Source organism: Enhydra lutris, unplaced genomic scaffold (assembly GCF_002288905.1).
Source record: "Enhydra lutris kenyoni isolate GAN:26980312 unplaced genomic scaffold, ASM228890v2 scaffoldscaffold20, whole genome shotgun sequence".
Taxonomy (NCBI): Eukaryota; Metazoa; Chordata; class Mammalia; order Carnivora; family Mustelidae; genus Enhydra; species Enhydra lutris.
Window position 1 is genome coordinate 3,019,234 of NW_019154104.1, and position 19,206 is coordinate 3,038,439.

Genomic DNA, 19,206 nt, shown 5'->3' on the forward strand with positions numbered 1-19,206 from the left:
CCCTGACATCGTCAAAGAAAGCCTGGATAATGATATTTCCCTCTACCTTCCTCCAGACGAGACTTTTTGGCTTTCTATCTTTAGATCAACTGTCTTCCTAAAAGCTCACCTTGGGCTCAGAGAAGGAATATAATCACTGATGGGGAAACCTGAGCACAATGCTGGCCCACATAAGTCAGAACAGCAGCGACATGGCCACGACTCTGTTTGTTAATTACTTAACTAATAAGTAGCATGATATGCCTGATGAGTGATTTAGACTAGGCACCAAGTTAAATGTTTGACAGTCATTTTCAATCCTCACACCAACCCTGTGAGGGAGGTACTATTATTATCCACATTATACATATGAGTGAAGTGAAGGGAAAGGTTAGGTAACTTGCCCTAGCTCACATCACCGATAAGTAGGCAAGCAGGGACTCCCGACATGGTCAGTGGGACACCTGGTCGACGCACTTAACCACCCTGCTCTATTACCCTCTTATGGGTATCTGGGCTTCTACCCACATCGTTGCTCTCCTACTTCTGTCATTGGTGACTTCCTTGGCAATCAAGCAAAATTCTGTCCTCCAGCTCCCTGACACTCACCCAGTATGCCCCCCTACTCACCTGCGAGGGCCGTCCTCCATTCATCACACATAGGCATGGCTCCCTTGTTCTCAGGCTGTCATGTCCCATCCAGGCCTGCCTCATTTTACAGAAGGAAATGTGTCCTTCTGTGTTTCAGGACAAGCAGGTGACACATCTGGATCTCAGGGCCAGCTGCAAGGCACCAGGGAAGACCAGAGGGCGAGAAGATCTGGAGAACAGGCCCTCCTCTTGCCTCCCACTCACGAAATGGCAGATTCTTAACCACACGGTGGGGCACTGTGGTCAGTGGCCCAGAGTTTAGTCACTGGGATGGTGGAAAGGGAGAAATGGGCACGCAGGTCATGCAGCATGAGCTGGAGCCCCTGGGCAATTACCAAGAACTACCAGTGGACTGGGACCAAGGAGACTGGAAGACAAAAGAGGAGGCCATTAGAATGGCAGTAATAAAGGAACTAGACTGATTTGGGTCAATGGGTTCGAGAAAGTGACCCCCCCTTTTTTTTTTCTGGACCCTCATATGATCTGCAAACAGGAATGTGAAAGGTTAACAACGACAGTCCACACACAACAAATGAGCTGTTAAATGAGCTCTGGCCTCCTCTGCCCCGGGGAGCTATCGGTTAATGTTAACCCCACTGGTGGTGCTCTTCTCTGCACCGACCCCTTGACCGTGAGCGCGAGTTCCCTCACTCACTGAAGTCTAGAGCAGGCGTTAGGCAGGGCTTGGGTATTAGCTTCCTGCAGCTGCTATAACAAATCACCACAAACTTGGTGGCTTCAGTCAATAAAAATTTGTTCTTTCACGGGTCTGAAGGCTAGAAGTCTGAAATCAAGGTCAGCAGGGTTGATTCCTTCCTCGGAGGTTCTGAGGGGGAATCTATCCCACGCTTCTCTCCCAGCTGCTGGTGTTTGCCGGCCATCCCTGGCACCCCCTGGCTTGTAGCTAGATCTCTCTGCACCTCTGTCTCTGTAGTCACATGGCCTTCCAATAAGGATGCCAGGCTTATTAGGAGCTAGGGCCCACCCTAATTGAGTGTGAGGTCCCATTCTGATGTTCGGGGTGGACAAGAATCTGGGTGGATGGATTCTTTTCAACCCAGTACAGGCTGCCAATGGCACTTCTGGTAGATCCCACATAATGGCAAGTAAAGAATGTGGGTTCCTTAAGAGGAGGGCTCAAGGTGCAGGCAGGGAGGTGCAAGGGGGAGACCCCCCCCCGAGCACTGTTCACATCAGACTGAGTTGCTTCCCCACCTAGAACATTTCACAGAAATGGAGTCTGAAGGAGCAAAGAAAGTCACCACAGAGCACAGGCAGTTCTCCCACAGCTCAAAACAGCAGGTGTCACCCTCCACAAAGTGCAACATTTGAATCTTCCAGGCAAAATACCAGGTAACTCAACTGACCTAACACTGCCCCCTCCTCACCAAGCTAACATGGAAAACAACAGGCCTTCAATCTCCTTTCCTCTCTCTTCTAAACCCCAGGAGGGCTTGGGGACACCCAGGGTCTCTGACCATGAGAGGGGAATGGGGTTCTCAACCCCCCATTCAGCCAAGAACAATTTTGGGTAGGGGGGCTTATGGGAAGAGCTGAGCAAGATGGGGTAAACCCTCAGGTTCCCTCCTTGCTGCTAGTGGGACTATTTCTAAGGCCTTCAGGGAAGTACTGTGCAGAACTGCATCCAATCTGGGCTAAGCAGATTAGCTCCCTCCCAGGGAAAGGCTCTGGGCAGCTGAGCAGGGCTGCTCCCTGTGCGGTGGCAGGGGCTGTCATTACAAGGCCCAGATAGGACATAATGACATGCTCCCTGGAGGGAGCTCCTAATTGAATTACAGGGTGTCTCCCGAGCATGAAAAGCAGCCTGTACTCAGAGGTAACCGAGTCCACGAACAGTCCAGGAACAGACCCTCTGAGGAGCAGTGCCAGGCAGGGGTCAGGCTGTGGAGAAGCTCAGGGACACCGGAGTTCAGAGGGCCCCATGGATCTCACTGACACTGGGAGAGGAGAGGAGGCATCCCTGGTCTTCGTACAAACCAGAAGTGGTACAGAGACAGAAGACACGCCAGGAATTCACTCTGTTCATTCATTCGTTCATTCATTCATTCATTCAACAGACATTTTTTGGCGTCTCTATGACGGGTGACAGGCATGGGGAAAAACTGGGTGCTGCTCTACTCTGAGGACAGGGCCTGCCTGGGGACCATTTACTCCTGAGGACAACTTGTGCTTTTATCTGTGGGCACCCCACAAGCCAAGCCAATTAGCCATTCTCCACAAGTCCTTCTGGGGTGACTACAGGAGAAGGTCACCTCTAAGGCCTCCTAACCGAATCCCAACAAGGGCAGGTGGTAATAATTCTGTGTATTACCTACCTCTTCTGTCTGAAGAGGCCCCCTCTTCTACGGCAACTCTAAGTTTGTATTTAGATTCTAGTTAGTTAACATTCAGGGTCATATTAGCTTCAGGTGTACAATGTAGTGATTCAACACTTCCATACAACACCCAGTGCTCATCACCACAAGCACACTCCTTAATCCCCACCCCCCATCCCCCTACCCACCTCCCCTCTGGGAGTCCTCAGTTTGTTCTCTAGAGTTAAGAGTCTGTGCCTTGGTTTACCTCTCTCTCTCTTTTTCCCCTTTGCTCATTCGTTTTGTTTCTTAAATTCCACATAGGCAGCTCTCCCAACACACTTCTCTTCCTGCCAGACTGGGAACTTCATGAGGACCAGGACCTGGCCTCTTCTCACCGTGTCAGCTCACAGGATGAGCCTAAGCGTGTCTACGGATGGTACCCCGAGGGACGGACACCTGGGTCCGGCTTGCACTCTCCTGCTGCTTCAGGTCTCACTGAAGCTCTCATAGGCTCTTGGGGGGCTCTGGCCGAGCCCTTCCTGCTCTCTCTTAATATCCTTCCCTCTAAGCCCTGCTCCTAGATGCCCTCAGACTCAGCCTCCGAGGAGGCCCCCGGACCTGAACACATGGTCCTGCGCCAACCTTGCCCTCTTACCCAGGCAGCAGGCCAAAGCATTACCCGTGGGTGGTTCCTGATGATAAACAGCACAAGCAAGAGTCCTGGGGCACCAGCTTGGGCACAGACGGGGCCGAACCAGCAGTCAAGGGGGATGATCCAGACTTCTGGGCTGGGCGTTAAGGAGTTAATTTGGCCCTTGCCAACATCCCTGAGCCCAGGGGCCCCTGAATTAAAAGGAAAGCAGCCAACTCTTGCTGTCAAGGAAGGGATGGGGGATGCACCCTTAGCTTCTTCTATCTGAGGAGAAGAAAGCCTGCTGCTTTCAGCTTCATACCTTATTCTGAGGCTAAAATATAGAACATTGTAGAAAGAATGTGTAATTTGGAATCAGAAGATCTTGGTTTTGATACCTGCCCTTAAAAGCTCTGTGTTCTAGGACAAATTACTTAATATTTCTTAGACTCGGTTACCTAATGTGAAGAAAATGATAATGTCACTCCTAAGGTATGACAAAATCCTTACTTTTTAAATATGTTCATGTAAATATTCCAAGTTTTATTACGTTAAAAAAAAAAAAAAGTAGTCTTTCCCCCAAGGTCTGAACAATGGTGACGCCTAGGTACCAATACCACACCCTATAGTCTGATATAGTACATTCTGATATGTTCTCCAGTATCCTGATCTCCCCATGGGGTCACCTTCATCAAAGTACCTTTAAACAATTAGTGTCTAATAGTTTTAAAGCATTTTGTATCAGACAGTTCCTTTTAAAGTTGGCCCTTGGCTGTGTTCATTCTACTCACTCCCCAGCCCCCAAACTAGAAAGTGTATTTTCTTCCAGCCATCCACATGGGTTAATTAAATGCCATTCCTCTTTGCTTTGGCTAGAATTAGTTTAACTCATTGTAGTAACACAACTTATCTTTTGCTATTATGAAAAAAATGAAAATCTAATTAATTTTCAGCGAATCTTCTAAAACATGGGCTCCATGAGGAGGGGCAGATAATTAAAATGGCCTGTGTAGGGAGCCGGCTGGGAACCACTGATCTAGCTTATGAAACCCACTGGCTTAGCAGGGGTTCTGGAAGATTCCAGCCTGACCAGGAAATCATCTGCTTCATGTGTCCAACGGGAACTTACGGATTCGTCTGGGGAATAGAAGAAAGTTCTATGTTATGTAGGTTAAAGAAGAGAGTGATTCAGGAATTTTCTTCCCATCAGGATTGGCCGCATGTTAGAGTGGCCCCCACGCTAATGCACCTTACTGAAACGGAAACTCTGAGATTCTTAATCCCATGAAGTTCCTTCCATCTCTCCCCACAGGACTAGAGGTTCCTTCTCATAGCCACAGGTGAGCCCAGAGACTAGCCTCAACAGTCCTTTCCAAGATGGTCCCCTGGACCATCACTAGGAACTGACTGCAGTTGACATGAGAGGAGCCCTATCTCACAGCTTAGCCCTGTGCCCAGGGACACAGGCAGCTGACAGTCACACACTGTTCCTCCTGGAGACGGGAATACTCTGGCTTCCGGGGAGCTCCTGGAAGCGTGTCAAGTTACAGCTCCAAAGACAGAGAGGGGGTGCTTGCTGGCTCCAGCTACGTCCAGCCGACCAGCTGTCTGGCTGGGGAGGGGTGGCAAAGGAAAGCCTGTCACTCTGTCCCTGGCGAACACAGGAGGGAGGAGAGCTTTCTGTCCTGGTCTGGAATACAGGCCAGTCTGGAAACCCAAACCCAGGAAGAGGCTTTGAAAGTGACTCAGTACCCAAATAGCATAGTTGAAAATGACATCGGCTCATCTTCTGACGCTAGTCTCCTGGAGAGGACAGACTTTAGGGAGGAGGGAGAAGGGACACCAGTAGCCTTGAGATTTATGCCACCGGGCATCGAATGTTTTCTGTTGACCTGGACTGAGGCCACTTTGATCTCGGCTGCTGGTCTGTGGTCAGTTTGATGAACTGATCAAGCTGGGGCCTCCTGAGGGGGCTCTTTCTCCCCTTCTCCAGCCTGCGGCCCCAGCACAGACCACAGTGAAATCAGTGCTCTCTTGGCAGACCTTCTAGATGCCGGTTTGGAGGTGACAGATGACTGTCTCAGCTGGTGCTATCTTCTAAGGGACACGGTCACCACTGACAGACACAATTGCTTAGGTAGCTCACCATGGAATCCTCATGGCAACTTCATTTTTCTACTCCACCCTCTGGTTCTGGCAGATTAACTGTTGGGGTCAGGGGATCTTGGCTTGACTCAGGGCAACCAAGACATATCTGGCCAGTGGACTTGGACATGGACAACTTGGGGAGAAGGGGGAGGGAGAAAAAAGGACTCATAAGATTCCCTCTCTTGAGAATTTGAGGTAGAAGATCCTTCCAGGGAAGAGCCAAGAGCTAAATGGAAAGAGGAGCCGTGAGCTCAGACAGTTGGTCTGTGAGGTCTCACTGCAAGCTATAAGCAATAAGGGAAAAGGCCACAGACAGAAACAGAGACTCGGGAGACAGAGAGCATGTGGGCCAGCAGGGAGAGCATCAGAAAGAGAGAGTGGTCTCCAGGGCTCCCCTGCCTGACAGTGTTTGCTGCCACTTCCAGTCGGTGCAGATACCTACAATGCAACTTTCTCGTCTTAACATACAGTCAGGCAGAGACTTTGCGATGAAGGGGAAAAGGGCACCACCATGAGTGGTTTGCTTCCTGGGGGACATCAGTCTTCTTGGGATTATTGGGAAGCTCGTTCTCTCTGTCCAAATGACAGGCTTGCTTAAGGGATGCTCCCAGCTCGTTCTTGATCACTCGAAGAAGGCATAGATCAGACAGGAGACACGAGGCAACCCCAGTACAGATGCCGGTGGTGTAAGGGACAAGGATGCAGGAAACAGGATAAGAATAAATGAGGAGAGAGACTCAAGGAGGCGGAGAGGAAGGCACTGAGTGTGGTGGGAGTAGAAACCACAGCTCTCGTAGCGACAGCACCTGATGCGTGTAGAGTAGAGAAAGAAAGTCTGCAGCTCAGGACGTTTGGAAGAGGCAGTGAGTGTAAGAAAAGAGCATTCAAACAGAAAGTAAGGTGTGAGCAGGGGAATAAAGCAAACACATCTGGGGATTTGCAGCCAGGGCCTCGGTGAGCCCCAGCGATGGCGGTAGAGCTCGCCCCCGATCACCACGGCTGGGACAGACAGGGTCAGGCGGTAATGGGGTTCACAAGGAGAAATCATCTGGCACTCACAAGGCAACACCCAAAGATAGACAAATCAAGGCCAACGGCTCCGGAAAGACATGGACCACTAGGGATAAGAAGGGGTATTAGTCATCTATAATCTATAATTTGGTTTGCAGCCGTGTTCTGAGTATTGAGTTTAGTATCAAGATGTCCTATTTTGAAAGCACCAATTAAAGCACCCCCGACAGAGCATTGTCTGTATCTGGTTTGTGAACCCCAACCACCAAGTGGTAACCGAACTGGGCTCAGACAGGGACAGGTTAACCAGGTTAACCAAGTTCCGTCCCTACGTGCTGACTCTTAGCTGGAGGTGGGGATCAGGATGGCGCCACACCCATCACTAAGCACAAATGTATACATACACTCGAGTGGTGATTCCGTTTTCAGAAAAACAAACTTCTCCATAAAGAATTAAGTTCCACCTTCAACTTTATCTTCATTTCTGTGTATCCAGGTAATTTCCTACTTGGGTACCTGGTAGGTGGTAGGGATTGGAATAGAATTCCTATGAATGCTAACTATCACACCACCTGAGAATGTCTGCCTGGTGTTTTCCTTCGTGGTCATTTAGCAAAACCCTCAAAGCATCTGATTCCTGCAAAATGCTTCTGACTTGTGCAGAATTTAAATACGGGGATTTTGCTCTATTTGCAGATCAAGGAGTTCTCACCCTCCAACTGTCCGTTACATACGACTGACTCTATGCCAGGGCTTTCTATTGTTTCTGGAAGCATAGCTCAGTTTCTCACTTAAAAAAAACAAGAAAACAAGATCTCGATTGAGCTCTAGACTCTACTACCTTCCTTGTGGAACCGACAGTGTCACAGCCAAAGGGTAGAGAAGAAATCAGGGCTCATGCACCACCCAGCTACACCGGCGAAGTTGATGAAAGGCTGGACAGCAAGAAAAGTCCTCCCCACTCGCCCACCTGACTTCGCTCCTGTCTATCATTCTTGTGAATGAACAAAGAACCATTGACCAGAATGAATCAGAAGAATCAAAACAAAATAACCACAGCTCATGGCAGGATCTCCATCAGTATCTCTTTATTATTACTGCCTGGGGCCCAACTAGCTCTTCTCCAAGAAGGAAAGCCGCTGAGGGTAAGACTGCTTTGTTTTCCGACTGGCCAGTCATGTGATCGTCTCCAATTGCCATGCTCCTGTCTCCTCAAACCAACCTAATGTTCTGGCTGGTGGACTCTCCAACTGTGCACCACTGCGCTGTCGCATACGGGAGGGCAAGGCAGCGTGAGAAGAGCAGGGATGGGCACACCAGATGCTGGGCAGCATATGCTCTCCAATCAAGTCGGGCAGAGGGCATGCTGAGCGGTCCAAGACTGCCAGGAGACACTGCACCTCAGCCCCTCAAACTAACCTGGAAGGCTCTGGACTTGTGGAGTTTTTGTTTTTTTTTTTTTAAGGATTTTATTTATTTGACACAGAGAAAGATCACAAGTAGGCAGAGAGGCAGGCAGAGAGAGAGGGGGAAGCAGGCTCCCCGCTGAGCAGAGAGCCCGATGCGGGGCTCAATCCCAGGACCTTGAGATCACAACCTAAGCTGAAGGCAGAGGCTTTAACCCACTGAGCCACCCAGGTGCCCCAAAGACTTGTAGAGATTTTTGTAGATGTGTCCAGTTTAAGTAGACTTGGGGTGCCTTATGGATCCCAGAATTGGAATATGACCTTCTTTAACATCATCTTTGACCATTTCAGTAATTATGAAAAAAATGATCAGGATGTAAGGTCTTTCTGGGCACACTATCCAAAGCTTCTGCTAAGAAGGCCTCATAGCCTTTCATCACTCCTGTGGGCCCAGAAGGGAAAGCACTAGAATTGAGCAACCCTATCTGATACGTTCCCTCATACTATTAAGTACTCCATTCCACAGCTGGCTGAGCTATGGATTCCCTTCGTCAGGACCACTGGGAGCCACGGACGGAGCTCCTCTGTGAGTTCCATGAAGCCATGGGTCCTGGTAACCCACTGTTTACCAGTGTCTGGAGAACGATCTCGTTACCCGTAGTCAGGCACTGAAGGCAGAAGGAAAGTGAAAGGGAGGGATGCCACCTGAGGGAGCATGACTGTGACCTCCACTCTGCTCCTACCCTCACTAACCTTGTAGCCTGTGACTCTTTTCAAGCACAGAAGGGCATTCTAGGGTCAAATAATCTCCCGGATGGCAAGGGAAGAGACTGTCCGAACACCCTGCTGAGCCAAAGAGAAAGAAAAGGCCTACTGTGTTCCAGTTAAATTGGAGAAGGTGTAAACTGTGTCCTGGAGCACGCCAGATTTTGATGGAAAGATTCCCCGGGGTGGAAACTTTACAGAGAAAGCACACCTGGAAGAGAATGGCCTGCAGAATTTTGAAAGAATGTCATTATTTCATGGAGGTCCCGTCTCCAAGTTACCAGCACTGTCTAAAAGACATCCCAGCTATGCTTGTCACACCTTTTCTCAGGAAGAGATCATGAAGACAGTGGTTGGTTTTGTTTTTTTTTTTTAATTTCTATGGGTTCAATATTTTTCTTCCTGAACAGTCTCAAGGTGAGCCAAGAGATTAAAAATAGTCCATAATGTTATTATTCTAAGTTAGGATATTAGTCATGTCATACCGTTGGATCTGTACTTCCCGAGCACCTTTCCAAAGTTAACAGAGTTCCGATGGTTAAAAATAAGAAAGTCCAAACCGGGAGGGGGAGACGTTAAATCAGTAGGCTCCAAAAAGACCTCACCAGTTCTAACTTTCTAACCTGTCTAGCTGTGTGATATCGGAGAAGTCACTTTCCCTCTCTGAATCTCAGCTTCATAATTTAGAACAGCTGGAGGTCAGATACTTTCAGGCTTTAACATTCTAATTGGACGGGAAGCTATGAGGCACAGCTAATACGCTATTCTCTTCTACAGAGGCCTATGCCATTTAATTGTGCTAGATTTTGGCCTTTGCCTCTTTGACATTGGAGATTCTGACTATTCTCAGAGAGAGATCCCAAAGATCTGTGAGCTGCAATATTCTGTTATTCTGCAGAAACACCCCTGAGTCTGGGATACAGGAGCAGATGCAGGTTTAGGGAGGGAGATGAACGGGCCAGCAGCACACCCCTGTATCTCCATGAGGTTTTGTTATTGTTTGCAGGAGGCCGTAATTCTAAGGATGTACTGTAGTGGTAGTCAGAGAGGTGGGGATTCTTCTAGATCATTAAGATGTCAACAGGCTCTCTCTCAAATGTCAAGCGTTTATTGGAATGTGGGATTAAGGGCGTCAGGCGCCCACCCCCGCTCTGTCTGCGTCACTGCCACGTCCTCCGCGAAGGAGGTAGAAGCTGTAGAAGCTTCTGTGGTGTCACACACACAGCGGACAGCTTTCATTTCTCTTTTATTGAGCGTCTCTCAACCAGAGCACTTCTCCCGGGTGTTTTGATCTGTCTGCATACCTAGTAGCCTCTTCACTGGAGAAGATCCTTGAGAGCTGAAATGCCCACCTGTCTTACTCATGTATCTATCTCCGTCCCCAGGAATGCATCTGGTACATAGCAGACATCTCATAAGTGTTTGTTGAATGACTGAGCTCCTTCCATGAGCAGGCACGGGGCTGCAGGAGCGTTGTCTTCATGTTTGCATGTATGCTTACCACTCCCCTGCAGAAGAAAGAGCGCTGTTCCTGACATTCCAACCGAGTATCTGGGGCCTGGACAGGTGAAATGACTTGTTCAAGTTAAACAGCTGGGGAGTGACAGGTGCACATCTGTGTGTCAGACCTCAGAGTTTGTGGGTTTTCTATCCTCCCGTGGTGCTAAGGACATCTTTGAAGAAGTAAAGCCTAAAACCAAACAAGTGAATTCACGGCCCAATGGTATCGGCAGAGCACAGGCCTGGCTCCAACCTGAGTAGGTTTTTAGAAGCGCGTACTGAGGGCGACACTGCCAGCGCTCCCAAGCTTGGTGAGCAAAGCAAGTTACGGGGAGAGGGAGGGACTGGAAGGTGGAAGTGCTCCAGGCCTCACCCAGCTTCCGGCTAGGTACGTCGGGGGGTGTCCATTTCAGCCTCCAGACTGGTGCTACAACCAGCAAGGTCTCAGCAGAAGCCGGGTTCTGGCTAAGCTGGAGTCGCGAGCTGGAACTGGAACGCAAGCCTTCCTGATTCAGTTAAGCAAGTCCTCGGAAACTTCACTTTCCCTCCCTGGTCTCAGGGTTTGGCCCAGGGCTTTAGAGCATTTCAGCTCTAAGCTGGGACCGAAGGCATCAGGAGCTTGTTAGAAACGCCGGATCTCGGGCCCTTTTCTCGACCTTTCGAACTGTAATCTGCATTTTAGCAAGCTTCCTGGATGGTTCAGAAGCACGTTAAAATTTGAGAAACACAATAACTAGAAGTTATTCTAAGGTCTTTTCTGGCTCTAATATTTTAGGAATCTGGATTAGGAATCTTCACAGTCACCCCAAAACCAGCAAGTTAATGAATTAGGGTCACAGAACGATCCAAGTAGCCCAAATCTCCTCAACAGTGTCTTCTAAAGAATATTGTTAACTCACTGATATTATTATTAATGGCCTATTAACTTCCTAAGTACCTACCATATACAAACAACACAGCATACAGTATCTTGAATCATCACAACAGCCTTGCAAGAGAAATCGTATTATCCCTACTTTACCAATGAGGAAATAATCTCATAAATTAATAAAATTTCCCCTGGCTACCTGGAGAAATCAGAACTAGAGCCAGAATCGTAACCCAGAGTATTTACAGCCCATGCTTTTTCCGCTACCTCCCACTGCCTCTCATAAAATCACAACCTAAAGTAAGAAGGGTAGGGCTGCGATGCAAAGACAGGTGACTAGCAGGTTATGGACTCATTCTTCTCCAATGAAGAAAACCAAAAAGGTAGGCTGAGGTCTACTCATGCCTAAAAAATAGCTGGCAACCTAGCCTGTTCCCTGAGCCCTGGAAGAGCTGGGCCCGCATGGCAGACGTGTGGAGCTCGAGCTATATTTAAAACCGCTATCAGAAGGGATCGTTCAGAAGCCCATTTACACCAAGATATTAATCAAGCCGAAAACACAAATAGGCTTGAGGAAGGGTTAGTCATACTCAGAGATCCAAAGTACACAACTGTTAATGGGACAAAGAAATGGGGCGCCAAGCTCCTGACCTGTCCAAAAGGACTCTTCAGTGCCTGTGATAGGTAGGTACCGAATTCGAGAAACCACTAGTCCCTCAAATTACAGCCAGTGCTGGAGTTTTGATGTCATTTAACGCCCAACAATAACTTCTTACATACTGACATTGCCATAAACATAAAGAAGTTGCATGGAGTCTGTCTTCCCAACAAGGGCTGTCCTTCATTTGTATGTAGAAACCCTCTCTCCAGAGCACACAGAAATGGACAGTTGGACAGTATTCTCCAGAAGATGTAGGTTTTTACTTGGGTAAACGAATGATTATCCCTCCCAGCGAAATGACTACACAGAGCTCTAATCAATCAATTTGTCGATGGCTATTTCACTTCAAGAGACAGTATCCCTGTTCCGTATTTGGCTGGTGCAAATAGGACCTAAGCTGCGTGCCCATATCTATGGTACAGAAAATCCTAGAGCTGGGTGGGATCCACAAAAAGATCCGACCCTGCCTCCAGGCAAGGAAAGTATGGTTGTTCCGACTTTGCAGATGAGACAGTTTAGTTCTCAAGCTGAGACTAAACGTCTTGCCCAGAGTCACGTTACCAGGAAGAGACTGAGGGAGGACAAGAGCACAGTCCCCCCCCGGGGGGGGGGGGGGGCTCACTCCACTCTACTCTCAGCACCTTCCAACCCCTTGGGAGCCCTGCCCCCTGCCTGGGCCTGGAGGAAGCGCTTCTGAGACCCCTCCCCTCAGCCCTAGGGGCTCCCCTCTCTGTGTGTTCCATTCTTCACTCTCCTTCAAGTTGTATGTTTTCATTTCCCACTCCCAGTGTCTTTAGCAGGCTCTTGGAGCAGTTTGACATCCCCCCTTCCTAGATGCCCCTTTTGTCCTTCACGCCCCCTCCTGTGATGGCTTCTTGCTTGTGGATATGAGCAAGAATTCAGAGACAAGTTCCTGCCCTCCCCTTGGCCACCCTGGAAAGTCTGGCTTCCCGTAAACTGCAAATTCTGGGGAAAGTCATTCTTTTTCTTCTTCAAAGCTATCCATCTGAGAAAAACGAAAACAAAACAAAACAAAATGAATCCCAGAACACCTAGTACAGGAAGGTTCATTGGGGAGCGCTCTTACAGTGATCAAGGTCATGGAAGTGCAAAACACACACCATGTCTGAAGGGCGAAATGGGCCATGAACCTGAGAAGTCTTCTGGGAGAATTCTAGACCGTGAAAAGAGATGACCACACCAAAGGTGTATTTTCTCCCGCAATTCCCGAGAGGTGCCTGCTATGTTCCTTAGTCAGATTCTAGAGCTCACATCTGGGACCAAAGACAGGTGGCCACTGCTCTGGGAGTTCTGCTTCTGCAAGATGTGTCCCATACCCAAGCCAACTGATTCATCTCACCTAGCCTGGGCAAGTCTCATACCATAAAACAGCCTACAGGCATTTACAGAGATTGCCAAGTTTCAACCAACCTTGCAATTTCCAAATTGAAGGAGAGATGCCTGAAATCTGGTTATACAATACAACCTCAAGATGGCCCTGGGGGGGGGGGGGAAACCCAGTGCCACTTGCTTCCCCAAGGATGCCCTGATTGGGCTGGCTCTGCCTCAGGATGGAAAGGCTCAGCCTCAAGGCTCACATGAGCCTCTGGTGTGAGAAGGAGAGGAAGAAAAGAACCAACGGGCCTCCTAGCTCCTGCTTAGTCACAAGAATTCTCCAAAATCTGACATCAAAACTTCTGTCGCCCCACATCTCCACTGGCCATATCATTCTGAGTTCCAGTGGACGGATTGTTCTGCATCCTTCGATCCTGCCAGGGAATTCCCTGCCCAGAGACCATTTAAAGTGAGAAAACTGAAGGAAGGTCTGGAAATGGACCCTGCCGGGGGTGCCTGCTGAAAAATCCTGCACACCGGTGCTGGGACCCAAGTTTGACGTTGACGCGGTATGAGGAAGAACTGTAAGGACAGAAAGAGATGGCAAGGGATGGAGGGGGCTAGAATATGGAAAGATTACTTACACTGTTTCATCATTCTTGAACTCCAGCTCCCCATATGCGTCTTCAAAATCCTCACCACCACCCTTGGCTGTCCCCTCTACTGTCCTAAAGGGGACGATTACCGTGCCCCGGGCACCTGATGTCCGCAGAACCTTGACCTCCAGGACACCGATACTCTCGCTGACATGAATAGTGTCACATTCAAACGTGAAGATGCCTGCATGGTCATCATCCAAGATGGTGACTGTGGCCACATAAGGGGATATCAGGATGGCCCGGGGCAATGGAATATTATTGAGGACTATCGGAGGGATCCCCTCCTCTGGCTGCTCCTCCTCTACGCGGACGTTGCTCAACCTCACAAAAAAGTGTTCATCCTCCTCAAAGATGTCATCATCGATGATGCCCACTGAGAACTCCTTCTGGGTCTCTCCTGGCTTCAGAACCACAGTGCCCTCTGTGAACTCATAGTCCGCCCCGGCATTGGCAGAACCATCCTCTGTTTTGTAGTCCACGTACACGGTCTTGGACATGTCCCCCCCTTTCCTCACGACCGTCAGGAGGACGGCCCCGCAGTTCTCCAGGCACTGGTAAGAGCACGGGTCAAAGAAGACCTTTGAGACAAAGTCCTCAGGCTCACTGGTGTGCACCTCATTGATGCTGGAGGCCTTCTTGGCTTGTTCCGCCGCGTGCTTCTTCAGGACATTGCCTGCGCCAGTCATCATACGGGTAGCTTGTATCCGGTAGAAGGCACGACTCTTCTGTTGATGGGAAAGAGCGTAGTAATTGGCCATCTCTACCAGCTGATCTAAGTCCTTCTCTGGGTGTTTCTGCTTCAGATCCTTGAGAATCCGGATCATCTCCCTGCGGGACTCATCTACTTCCTTCCCTTCCACGGGCACCAGGTTCCCGTCCAGGAAGTGGGAATTCATCATTTTTCCGTCCATCTCAATGCCCTTGGGGTGGTCGCCCTCTGTCTCTATGATAATTGCTCGGTGTTTGTCTGTGCGATACTTTTTGTGCATGTATTTGTAGAAGAGCAGTCGCCTATCTGCCACCCAGGCCAGAAGGACACACACGGGGAAGAAGGAGAGAGTGAGGAGGCCTTCCCAAACCTGAACCACACCAGGGGAGAAGACTGCCAGGATCATATAGAGCCAGATGTAGGCAAAGATGCTCCAAGCAGCAGTGATGAGGAAGACTCGCAGGTGCTTGATCTTGCGAGTCTCTCCATCGGGGATCACGTAGACGCAGATGCCAATGATGATGAACATGTTAAAGGCTGCACTGCCCACGATGGTAGAAGGTCCCAGATCACCAGCAATGAACCCATGGCCACACACCTCAATTAAAGAGAGAAGGATCTCAGGAGCAGAGGAACCCAAGGCCATCAGGGTCAGGTTGGAGACCGTTTCGTTCCAGATCCTAATCGTCGTGGTGCTGGTCTCTCCATTGGGCTTTTCGATAGTCACCTCTCTCTCTTGAGAAGTGATGACTTCGATAGACGCCATAAAGCGGTCGGCAATGATGGACACCCCAAGAAACATGTATATCAGGGCCACAAAGTAGACGATGACCCTGGCAATCTTGTCCCCAAGGGAAGGGTTCTCCGGATACCAGATTGGCAGGATGACACCCTCCTTGCAGTCTGAGGACTCGGAACAGGACTCATTGTTCTGCCCTGTGCTGGGCACCTCCCCTGAGCCACCAGCCTCTGCCCGAAGACCATTCAGGAAGAGCACAAAAGTAATCAGCCCAAAATGGAGGAAGGCGGAGGTGAGAGGCTGCAACCTTAACCACGCCATACACGAGATTTAGCCGCTGGCTTCCACTGCAGCGCCAAGGGTCCTCCTGACAGGCCAGAGACCTAGAAAAGACCAGAGAGGCAGGGAAAGGCATGAGAAAAAGGGGGACAGCAAATGGTAGGTTCCCACCAATACAAATTGGTGTTTCACCTTGAGCGACATACGGCACTAACACATGGGGCGGTCTCTCACTCGGAAAAAATGATGTCAATGGGAGGCACAAAGAGCAACTCTGTCCGCAGGACCATCTGGTGGAGACTCAGCTGAAGAATGGCTTAAAAGAGCTGGGAATGTTGGTAATGAAAACATAAGTGATATCCTTCCAGTCCTGTGTCCAAACCCCGCTGTTATCTGCGAGAGTTCTCAAGAATCAACTGAAAATAGGCCAAGCATGACCCAAATCTTCATTCTTATAGTGTTTCTAGGTTTGGGGGCTTCTTCCCCCCCGCTGTTGTCATACTCAAGAATTCTGCATGACATACGTGTGCCAGAAGAGTACAGATGGAGCTGAACTTTTCTCATGGGTTACTCCCCCGGAAATAGAACACATCACTCTGCATGCAATTGAGCCCACTTGGGAAAAACTCCTTCCCCGAATGCAAAACTTCTACAGGCAAGCTGTAATTCTGACATTTCTTGGGAAATCAAGAGGACAGACAGCGTCACGGATGCTCCCTGCAGGATAGCTAAGCCAAGGCCCCTATAAGCTGTGCTCAAGCCCCAGTTCACAGCCTCCTTAGCCCGCTAGCAAAACATTCTTATGGGACCATTGAGACACTCAGTTACAGGAAGATGAAAATCATCCAGCCACTCGAATTCCAAACCCAGACACTGAAAGGGCCAAGTGATAGAAATCACTATTAATAAAACATGCAAGGGGCACCTGGGTGGCTCAGTGGGTTAAGCCACTGCCTTCGGCTCAGGTCATGATCCCAGGTCCTGGGTTCAAGCCCCACAACGGGCTTTCTGCTCAGCAGGGAGCCTGCTTCCTCCTCTCTCTCTGCCTGCCTCTCTGCCTACTTGTGATTTCTCTCTGTCAAATAAATAAATAAAATCTTTAAAAAAAAAAAACATGCAAGTGGCTCTCGAATGCATTTTTTTAAAACTCAAGACAAGATTTGGGGGTGAAATGCAGCCCCACCTGCTGGCTGGGACCACTAAGAGGTGAGCATGAATTCAGGAGAATGGGAAGAAATTCAGCAGAAACTATGGATTCATCTTTCCAATCACTACCTCATTCAGATGCAATGAGGATGCCCATAACCGTGCCATAGCGTTAAAAAACAAAAAGCTATTTGCCCATTACCACCTCTGCTATAGCCCTGCGGGGTTCCTTGAGTAACAAAAGCATGCTAATTTCATCTGCATAGCACCTTACAGGGTTTCAGGTCCTGTCCCCACTGCTTCCCATCTCCACTGCTTCCCATCTCAGAAAATAGCACCTCCATCCGCCGGGTTATGTGTGCTGGGCAATGAGTGTTGTTCATCTGCAGCTCTCCCTTTCACTCCTGTCCCTTGTCTACTCAGCACCCAGACTCTCCCCTCATCTCTACAAGCACCGTCAGAGCCGCCATCACCCCTCACTTAGTGAATCTACTGCAGTGACCTCCTCACTGAACTCCCCACTCCGATTCTCACCCTTCCCCACTTCATTTCCTTATACAGCAACAGTCACCTTTTCTAAAAACCCCAGACCTATACTGTCACGTCCCTATTTGAAGCCCTGCAGTAGATTCCTCTTATCCCCTTTTTTTTTTTAAGATTTTATTCATTTATTTGACACAGAGAGAGAGAGTATAGGCAGAGGGAGAGGCAGGCAGAGGGAGAGGGAGAGGGAGAAGGGGGCTCCCCGATGAGCAAGGAGCCCAATGTGGGGCTGGATCCCAGCACCCTGGGATCATATCCTGAGCTGAAGGCAGATGTTAAACCAACTGAGCCACCCAGGCGCCCCAATTCCTTTTATTCTTAATACAAAGACTCTTTACTGTAACCTACAAAGTCTCCTCTCCTCTTTCATCTTCTGCCCCTCTCCTTCCTACCATATTTCAGCAACAGTGGCTTCATATCAGGCCCTGGAGATAACCAAATTATTTTCTACCTCAGGACCTTTGCACACAACACCAACCACATGTGCCTGAAATGAGTGTTTCTCCTTGGTACCCACACCCTTAACAATGCTTTAGATCTCAGCTTAAGTGTCACTGTCCCAGAAAAAATTATCCTCACTCCTTAAGACAGTCAACTTTCTCTGTTATGTCCTCTCATCACACTCGACTTTCCTTCATAGCAGTTTTAAAACTTTGAAATTAGATATTTATGGGATTATATAATTAACGTCTAGCTCAGCCATTAAACTCTGGATGAAATCAAGGCAAAGACTATGTTTATTCTGTATCCCGTATTTGGTATCCTAAGTAGTCAGTTAGTAAGTGCTCAGTAAATGGTATGTTTTTGGAACAAATAAATACAGCCACTAAGGAAGCTTCTTCAGTGCTATCAGCTGAATTGTGTCCCCTCCCCCCAACTCATATGTTGAAACCTTAGGCTCCAGTGTGACTATATGGGGAGACAGGGCTTTCAGGAGATAGTTAAAGTTAAATGAGGGTATAAGAGTTGGTCCTACTCTGATAGGATTGATGGCTTTACAAGAAGAGGAAAAGAGAGAGCGCTCTCTCCCCCACCACACGGTGAGAAAGCAACCATTGGCAAGCGAGGAAGAGAGCTCTCACCAGAAAACGAATTGGCCAGCACCTTGATCTTGGACACTGCAGCCTCCAGAACTGTGAGAAAATAAATTTCTATTGTTTAAGCTGCCTAGTCTATGGCATTATTACGGCCGCCTGAGCTGAGTAATACACTCAGACATCGGCCTTCTTTAAAGCCACTTTATGACCCGAATTACAGCCATTTGCTTCAGGAAAAAATAGATCTCACAGACAAATCCTGACGAGATTTCAGAGGCTATGTATGACCTCTCAAAATCCCCAAGGCTGGTACTCAAAGAGAAATTCCCCTCAGGACACCGTGCGCCCGGGTGCATACTGTAATCATGAAGGCCTCCCTTCCAAAGAGCTCCGTGGATTAACTTGGTTTCATATTCCTCAGAACGGCAGCCAAGTGCTGAGGCCGCCTTCCCCTTAGTCCAGGTACCGGGCGTCATCACAGCACGTGCTCGGGGCTTGGACCTCACTCAGAAGAGGTTATGAGGCTGACGGCGGAAGAGGGGGGCGGCTGAAACTGTTTGGTATCCATGTCAGAGGCTGAAAAGTCTCTCATAATCTGCGATGTACACAGAGAACCACCCCCCCCCACACACACACAGGTTTGGCACTCACCAGCCCCAGAGAATTGTGGACAGAGAAGGATCTTGGCACCCTGCCTTGACCTCTGCAAACCCTCCATTTTGTGGATTCTGAAAAGCCCCATGCAGTAGGAGACAGAAGGTGGGCGCAGCTGGAGCAGCTCTGTGATCAAGAGCCCGCCTGGTGATGGGAGGTGGCAGCTG

General features: G+C 49.0%; 1 protein-coding gene across 5 annotated transcripts in view; it reads right to left on the reverse strand.

The window, feature by feature from the left end:
* Positions 1-15,701, reverse strand: part of LOC111148610 (solute carrier family 8 member A3) — a 114,627-nt gene extending 98,926 nt beyond the window's left edge. For all 5 annotated transcript variants that reach the window (XM_022505326.1, XM_022505328.1, XM_022505327.1 and 2 more), the window contains exon 1: positions 13,918-15,701. In XM_022505326.1, the coding sequence (XP_022361034.1) occupies positions 13,918-15,701 (1,784 nt within the window). The remainder of the gene's footprint in view (positions 1-13,917) is intronic.
* Between the last annotated feature and the right edge of the window lie 3,505 nt (positions 15,702-19,206).